The 8,899-nt window shown below is 45.0% G+C and overlaps 1 protein-coding gene across 2 annotated transcripts in view; it reads left to right on the top strand.

Annotated features, from left to right (window-relative positions):
- The first annotated feature begins 2,981 nt into the window (after window positions 1-2,981).
- Window positions 2,982-8,899, top strand: part of NAA16 (N-alpha-acetyltransferase 16, NatA auxiliary subunit) — a 64,598-nt gene continuing 58,680 nt past the window's right edge. The window contains exon 1 of one of the 2 annotated variants that reach the window (XR_003540563.2): window positions 2,982-3,250. Coding sequence is in view for 1 of the 2 variants with exons in the window: in XM_027720267.2 (XP_027576068.1) it covers window positions 3,197-3,250 (54 nt within the window). In the remaining variant the exon portion in view is untranslated. The remainder of the gene's footprint in view (window positions 3,251-8,899) is intronic. The other variant, XM_027720267.2, reaches the window with a different exon arrangement.

Here is an 8,899-nt window from a genome sequence, read left to right as displayed (position 1 = left end):
TTTCAGCCCAAACAGATGCCAACAGACTTCTGAATTCCTTCTGTTTGAAGAAAAAACTGGTGACAGAATCATACGCTTCTTGAATACAGTGCTGTTTATTAACAAAGCCTGTAGCAAGAGCTTTGTTTTGCCCAGCACAGTGGGATTAAATGACAAGAAGTTTTCTTGACTGTGCTCCCAAACCTCACTTTCAACTGGAGTTCTGCCTCCCTGCAAAGCTCATTTCTTTGTTTATTCTTTCTCAGCTAGTCTACAAACGTTCCTTTTATTGCCTCCCCGCTTTTCTTTTCTTGCCACTTTTAACACAGACTTCTAATACGGACACATCTAAATGCAAATTGAACCCCTGCCTCTTATTTGCAATTTGCCTATTTTCAGGCAGCATTCTTTCCAGTGTTTGGACTAGCGGGAAACAGAGCCCTTTGACTGTCAAGAACAGCCTTATTGCTTCAGACCAAAGGTCTACCTAGCATAATATTTGCCTGACCCATCCCGGTGGTGCATCTGTTTATCACTCAACCCAACCAGAGGCAAAACCATGCCTTTTGCTAAGACAGAAACTAGAGTTCATAAATTCAAGGTTTCAGCTAGTTATAAAAAATGCTGAAGACATGCCATGGTACAAACAGGCTCTCAAAATGATGCTGCAGGGCAAAGCCAAGTTGTCTGTCCCCGTCAACAATTCTCCTGCTTTGTAAAAATCAGACCCAGTACAACACTACTATATCATACAGCAGAAAGAAGAGTGAATTGGGTCATCATGGCTTGGCTTCGCGAACGAAGATTTGGGAAAGGCTCTACCCACGTTTGTTACAAACACGCTGGTGGCTAAAGAGGCCAATACGAGATAGGCATGTCCGGTTGCAAAAGGCACAGCAGAAAGACTCCTTAGGTGGTATATTCTGCAAGGCACGATTCTTTCTGCGTTGCCTTTTCTCCTCGAGAGTGATCCTGCGTGCTTTCTCAAAAGCATCAGCAGTGTTATAGATGGTGTGTCTCCAGACCTCCCGATTGGAGGCCAGAGTAGACCAGTTATGTTGATCAATATGGCCAAGGCTGAGATGTTGTTTCAGGGGGTCTTTGTATCTTTTCTTCGGGGCTCCTCTCTTGCGGCAGCCAGTGGCAAGTTCACCATAAAGCAAGATCTTAGGGAGGCGGTGGTCCTTCATCCTCAAGATGTGTCCTGCCCAACGCAGCTGTGTTCTCAGCAACATGGCCTCAATACTTGTGACTGCTGCTTGTTCTAGAACAGACGTATTAGTAACATAATCTGACCAGTGGATGTTTAGGATTGTACGGAGGCAGCGCTGATGGAAGCGTTCTAGGAGACGCAGGTGGTGGCGGTAGATGACCCATGATTTGGATCCATATAGAAGAGTAGACAGCACTATGGCTCTGTAAACACTGATCTTTGTACTTTTCTTAAAGTGTTTATTATGCCATACTCTTTTATAAAGCCTACCAAAAGCACTGTATGCCTTTGCTAACCTGTTGTCTACCTCTCCGTTAATCTTACCATCCGAGGAGACGAGGCTGCCTAGGTAATTAAACTGCTGGACTGATTTGAGCTCTGATTGGCCAATGGTGATATGGGGATGATGGTATTGAGTGTGGAAAATACACTTACTGCTCTCAGTGACCCAGGTGACTGACATCATTTAAAAGTATGCCAGAACAAAAAAAGTGAGAAATAAATACAATAAAGATATTCCTCATTACAGACCATATATCTAGACAGATTAACAAAACACGATCAAAACCAACCATCATTCACAAAAAACAGTGGCCACAAGCTAATGTTCAGCTAAGAAGAACTGTAGGAAAGCATACCCTTTATATTCTCCATACCTTTGCTATTTTCATCTCTGGAAGTTTCCTAAAAGTATCTTTTTTTTTTTCCTCCTAGTTAGTATTTCTTAAGTTAGGCTGACATCCAGGTTACTCGCTTTCAAGGAATTGTCTACTCTCTTGTTCCCTCCTTTAGCCTGAAAGGAAAGCAGCTATCATGGCATCAGCTTCAGCAAGGCTTGTGTCAAGTCAAGGACACACTGCCCAGGATCCTCAGTCACAGTCATCTACTTATTGTGAACCAAATTACATATATTAAGTACATAGTTTTTCTAATTGGCTCTTGTGATATCCTGTTTTCTGCACCCTTGCTTTACTGCAGGTATCTGTCGGGTTCATCATCTGGGACTGTAGGAGGATAACCATATTATTACAGAATTAAAATACCTTAAAAAATAGCAAAATACAATTAATATTTTTAAAGGGTAATTACATAAACAGAGATTTTAATTGAAGCCACCGGGGTTTTTTTCACTTGTAAGATGGTCTTTTTAATTAGCTGTAACCTTGACAATTTAACCAGTTTTCCTTCTAAATAATGCCCCAGGCCATGTGGTTTTAGTGTTCATGGTTGTTGGTGTTTTTTGTGGGTTGTTTGCTTGTTTTTTGTTTTGTGGGCTTTTTGTTTTGTTTTTTAAGGACGAATTCTGAGAACAACAAGAAGAAAAACATATTTTCAGAAGAGCCAAGCGATGAATAAACGCCGCTGTTCCATGCATGCAGGATGGTGCCGGGAACTTTTACATAACCAACTGCTGAAAATGCACTAATGACGTCCCCGCTTGCTCAAAGTCTAACTGCTTAAGTTTGCTGTTGTTTCCTTAAATACCAGCCAGGGCAACACCAAGCCCGCAGAACCTCTCCGAGCTCCGCCGTTAGCAGAGGCTTCGCTCCCTCCCAACACCGCCTCACAGGCTTCCGGGCAGCCTGGCTCTCCGGGGCGGCCGTCCAAGCGCCGAGAGAGGAGCGCTCCAGCCGACACGCCGGCACTCACAGAGGGAATCCTCGCTCCCGGCCCTGGGGCCAGGCGGGCGGAGGGGGGTGTCCGTGAGGGGGAAGCGGCGGTGCGCCTGCGCGGAGGGGACCCCGGCGGCCATTTTGCAGCGTCAGGCGGGCGGCGAGGCCGCCCCGGCAGCTGCGCAGAGGGGCTCGGGGGAGCCGGCGCGGAGGGCGGGCGGCGCAGGGCTATGAGTTAAAGAGCCGCCGCCGCTCGGGCAGGAGCCGCCGCCGCCCTGCCGAGTTTGGGGTATTCCTTCCCTGCTTCCCCTTTCCTCCCGCCCCTCGTACCGCCAGCCGCCCGGCCGCCCCCACCCCCGCCAGCCGTGCCTGCCCCGAGGCCGCCCGCGCCATGCCGTCCGTGCCGCTGCCGCCCAAGGAGAGCAACCTCTTTAAGCGGATCTTGGTGAGACCCCGGCCTCGCTCCTCTCTACTCCCGTCGCCGCTTCTCCCTCCTCCTCCTCCCTGCCGCACTCCAGCCTCGCTCAGTGCCCTCCGGGTCACTCCGCTCGCCGCCGCCGGAGTTGGCCCCGGCTGAGCGAACAAGGATGCGGCGGCCGCGCTCGCCCGGGGGGGGGGGGGCCGGGCTGCCGTCGGCTCCTCGTCCCGGTTCGTCCCCACTTCCTTCCTTCCTTTGTCTGAGGCCCGCCGAGCAGGCCGGGCGAGCCCCCCCTGCTCGTGTCGGGGCCGGGAAGGGCTGGTGTGGCTCCCGACCGGGCGCGGGCGCGAAGGAGGAGGGGAGCCAGTACCTCCCCGGGGCCGCCGGGCGCCTCCCGCCCCGCCCGCCGCCGGAGTGCGGGGCGAGCCGGGGCTCCGCCGCCGCTCCCGCCCGCGGAGCGGGGAAGAAGGAGACCTCGAAGCACGGGGCACGCGTAGCAGGGCTTTGCTGTTGCTGAGTCGATCTACATCGGTGGTTTATTTCCAGCAAGAGTGTCGGTTTCACTGTAGGGGCCAGGTTAAAGCGATTTCGCTCAGTCAGCAATTTTGAGTGTAGTTGAAGACGTCTGGCGGATTGAAGTTTTCCTGGTTCTGTACGTCCTTTGGAAGACTTAACTTTTATGTGCTGGGCAACTTGAGCTCTTTGAGACTTCAGGGTCCAGAGGACGTTGAGTATTTGTGAGAGAACTTTAAAGGAGGAGCTCACTTTATCTGCAAGTTTGTACTCAATCACTGTATCCTTTAAAATGCTAACACTTTATGGAAAGAAAAAGCCCCTATTCCTCTCTCCCCAGAAGAAAACACAACCTCCACACAAGCAAACACACTCCCCTTTTCACGAACTTGTCAGTGTGATAGTAATGGAGTTCCAGCCTCAACAAAACTGAGGTGTTTTTTGTCAGTTTGCCAGTCTGCAGGAGGAGGACGTCTGTGCAGCACACTAAGTAATCTTGTTGGCAGGCACAAATTTTTTGAGTTATCTCTGATTTGGTTTGGCTGGTTTCAATAACTTTGTGATTGAGAGGTGAGCATTTTGGCTTCAGGAAGCTGAGCTCAAAACACTGTAAGGCTGTGTACTCAGTATGGAGCTGGTGCATTTCAGCAGGTGCTTCAGAGCTGTTTTCTTTTACCTGCTTTGGGTAGTGTGCAGATTTTAAAAAACTTAATGGCTTTTAATGGGGATTTGTTGCCTACTGCATGGTTATGGTATGCATCTTAGTAACTCATTCTAGCACTCCTCTTTCTCTCTGCTAAAAATAAATGACTAATATTAGAACAGTTAAGTGATTATTCTCACTAGTAGCGAACAAGTTCACAGTAGCAGTCACTTCTAAAGTTTTTTCAACTGAAGAGCTTTTTGGGAGATCATATTTTAGATGGAGTTTTGTTTTTTTTTTTTTTTATTAAGCAGTGGATAAAACTTGTGAGTTAGTGCTTAGGCAAGGACAAGAGGGATGCATAAAACTTCAGTGGATACAGAGATTTACTTTCTTTTCAAAGCTTTCAGAAGGCTTTAGGTGGTGCTGTGTAGTGTCAAATCACAGTTCCTAAAGTGTTAATCACAAAACTGTTGGCTTGGCTCTTCATATATTGTTGCTTCTTGAAACTTAATTTCTTATTACTTTTTTTCTAGCTAGCTCTCTTTCATGATGCACTCTCTGGAATGTTAATGTCTACATAGTAAAAAGAGAACCCTTTGGCTGCTTGACACGTCTCAGTATTTTGATGTAGTAGTATAGCTTGTGGTGCTAAAGGCTGTTTGACTGATCCAGCTTTGCTTACTTTGGCACTGCCAGAATACTTAAAATGCCCATAGCATCCCTAGTGATTTCAAAAGTTGGGGGCATTTTGGGGGATTATGTGGGCGGCTGTATAATAAGACCTTACAAGCATGTAGTGATTTAATGAAATGGAACAAATGCAAGGAAACTGTACTCATATATTAAGACTTAAGTATTTTTATGAACGCTCTGCAGAGAATTAGCAGTTGTGAAATGGGAAACTCATTTGGAGAGCATTAGAAATACTTCAGAGTGAGTGACGTGGTGTGTGTATGTAACATATGAGACAGGTTATCAACGGTCTGAACAAGATGCCCACAACCAAGCTGACAGAGCTGCCCTGAGTGTTGTGGCCTCTTGGAGTTCAGAGGAAGCTGTGAAGTCTGCTCAAGAAGCTGAGTAAATAGTCTCTAAGCCACATCAGTTTGTGTGCATGCATGCTTGGCAGTGCTTGAAGAAGCTGACTTAAAACTAGCAGTTGGGCGACTAGGGAAGTAATAGCAACTGTAGCATAGGTAATAGTTCTGTTTGCTCAGGAGTACTGTAAGGTAGTCCTAGAGCTCATTTCTTTTGCTGTCCTGACTTCCAAGTCTGTTTTGTTTCTTGGGCTTGGACTAAGACTCTTCTGCAGAGACTTTTTCTCAGACTAGTTGCTCTTGCCTTGGAAGATCTGCTGGTGCTTGCAGGTGTGATGTTGTTCAGGATGAAGAGGCTGAGCAGCTTCAAGCTTTTATCTTCCACTTCTCAGTCTCAGAGAAAGCATGGATGAAGTATTTGAAGTATTACTCCCCTGTCATGGAAAGAGAAAGGCATCATAAACAAGAATTAATACAGGAATGCTGGTGTGTTTCTTGCCATCTAAAATCAGACTTCAGCTCAAGTGATTTTCTTAGTTAATGGGGCAGATGCAATCTAAAACACATACTCATGGTAACTTAGAAATGTTTCTTGTTAAGGTTGAAGTTTGGTAATGTGTATTGGGTGTTTACTTCTGGTAAGCTTAGGCAGATCTTCTGTTTTTTGTATTTAAAATAGATTTGTGAGCTTGCCTTGAGAGTATGTTTCTATTTAAGCTGCTTTGATTTCCCCCCCCCCTTCACCCTAGAATCCAGATTGTAAACTGTGTCTAATCTTAGAGTTAGTTTAAACACTGGCTTTATGGAATCAAATCAGTTCTGTCTGGATAGAGTACAGTTAGTAGTCTTTATAAGTGCTTTAGGGAAAAGCCTTGGGTTTCTTGTAGTACTTTCTTGGCTTACTTGCCAAATTGTTTCTATTTTTAAGGAATGCTTAGTGTCTTCTAGTAACTATTGGTGTCCCCAGGTAACACATAGTATAAGGTCTTACCTGATGTTTGTTTCATGTCTAATAACTGAGGATAGTATCATGACTGTAAATAACTAATCCTTTGATTTCTTAGTGAATTCCACTTATTGTTGTTGCATCAAATAAGGTTTACTGTTTTAATTGCAGTTGACTTCAAGTAATAAAACACAAAAAGTTCACAAGTATATCCCTTTGCAGCAGTGACTTGTTGCTGCATCATTCACTCAGTCATGTAATTTCCATTTTCTGGAGTGAGGAGATCTTAGCAGTTATTTAAAGTGCCCTATCTGAGGAGTTGTTTAACTTAGTGTCCTTTTTGTTCCGCAACTTCTTCAATAATCTTATGAAATTTATTCTTTGATAAAATATAAATATACAAGTGTTTGTAGAAGTTGATTAAATTAATTCTTATTTGTAGAATTCTAAGAGCTTTTTTAAGCTTTTATTTAATTAAATAATAATGGATCATAAGCATGCAAATAATCAGTCTCCTAGTAATGATGTGGGGGAGTTACGGAACTATTAAACTCAATAATTGTGAAGGTATGTTGTTATGCTAATTAGTGCCTCCCAGATGAGATGAATAACATGTCTGAGGTAGCCATTGTAATCCACCACAGGAGTAGTGGGTGTTTGAAGTCATTAAAGATGCCTTCCTTTACAGAGAGGAGTGTGGAGCAGTCAGGTAAAGTCTTCTGGTGTAACTTATAAGACTGATTAGTGGTGTGGTTGCTTCTTGTGCTGCTAAGGACAGGCAGCCTAGGAAGAGTGCAGGTCATTTCCTTGATATGGACTTTGAAGAGAGGTGGTGAGGATGCCTGACCAGCTGCATTCTTCTAATATGACAGAGTTGTGGAGGATAGATAACAGACTAATGATTATAGTTAGTAAGACTTTCATAAGGGAAGATGACACTACACATTTGTCAGTAATTTGAGAGAGTCTGATTTGGAGAAGACTTTATCCTAAGTAAATATTCTTGTTTTAATTTTTCAAAAGGAGTTTGTGAAGGTCATCATGAAAGGCTCGTAAAGCAGGCTTCTATGGAATGATGCTGGTTGTTTCTTCACTCTGGACTTTGATACAGGAATTTTCCTTTAAAAAATGGTAATTTTTCAGAGTTAATTCCCCTTGTGCTGGATATTTTTCCTAATTGGTGGTGGTTATAGCACTGAATAGCAAGAAGAGTTCAGTTGTGCTAAACTATTCAATGCACAAAAAGTGAAGGCCACCTGCAAACATGCAGAAGTACTTCACATTTCTGGAGTAAGTTGAGTCATAACAAGTAAAATTGGTTGTAAATGATTTGGAAATCCTAATTTAATGCAGACCTACTGTGGGCTGTAAGATGGATTGCCTCTAAGATTTGCAGTTTTAGGGATATTTGAGGTTCTGTTAAAACAGTTTTCTTGTGTGGTAGTTGAAAACCACTGAATCCTGGGAAAAGAAAAACGCTGTTATGCCACTGCTCCAGTACGTTGCAAGTGTACATTTGCAATGTTGTGTGCTTTGCTCTTTCCCCTGGTCCTGCTCCCAAGCCTCCTGAGAAGAAGGAGGCAAGTATGAAATTACCAAACAGAAGAACAGAAGATGCAGAAGTTATGAGTGATCTGGAGAAGTGTGGTGGTTTGAGCCACCATAAAAATCCAAAATCCAATTTCCAGGCTTCCCCCACCCCTTCCCATAATTTTATCTCAACACTGAAGAGAAACTTTCAGGCAAGAGGCTTCTATAGGGGAAAGGGGAAGTATATATACCTTTATTCTACACAATAAATACTATACAAGCTAAAAGCAACTATATATATAATATTATACACTTCTGTCAGTCCTTTTAAGCTTCTCCTTCAATTCAGTCCAGGAAAAAGCCCTTCAGGGCTGATAGGTACCCAGTCTCTCTCTCATGGGAGTGTTCAGGTTCCCCCACCAACCTCCAGCTGTTTGCTGGTCTTTTCTTCCTCACGAAGTCCAAGAAGATAGCTCTGAGTCCATCCTCCTTGGTTCCGTGCCATCTCTGCTATGTGATTCTCTCTCTCATACTTCGGTTCCATGCTGCTGTAGTTCAGTCAGCTTATCACACGTACGCATCCTGGAATCTTCATTCCTCCTCCGAGTTTTTGGTTGCCCTCCATTTAAATCACTGCAAGGACATCCTCCGGGCCTCTCTCTGGTCCATCTCCAATTTCGCCTAGGGTTATCTCCCTGGCACCGGGCTGCATTCCGGCCGTCCACTTGGCTCTGCTCCAATGCTGAGCCTCTCCTCCACTTTACAGTGAGAGGAAAAAAAGAAGCCCCCTCTGCAGTCCAGCTGCAAAAGGTGTGGGGGGAAAGAGGGCTTGGCTGCAAGACCTGCCCCTCTCTCTCCCACTTACCTTATGTTGTGAGTCTCTTTTCTCACAACAAACACACTCCAGTGATGCTTCCAACCCTGGCTTTGGCAGAGTTGTGGGTCGCAGGGCCCCCCTTGTCCCCGGAGGGGAAAGAAAAGGAACCCTGCCACCCCGGCCTCTC

Source organism: Pipra filicauda, unplaced genomic scaffold (genome assembly GCF_003945595.2).
Source record: "Pipra filicauda isolate LSUMZ 115617 unplaced genomic scaffold, ASM394559v2 scaffold28_size6257848_pilon, whole genome shotgun sequence".
NCBI classification, from domain to species: domain Eukaryota; kingdom Metazoa; phylum Chordata; class Aves; order Passeriformes; family Pipridae; genus Pipra; species Pipra filicauda.
This window is presented reverse-complemented; position numbering and strand designations above follow the sequence as displayed.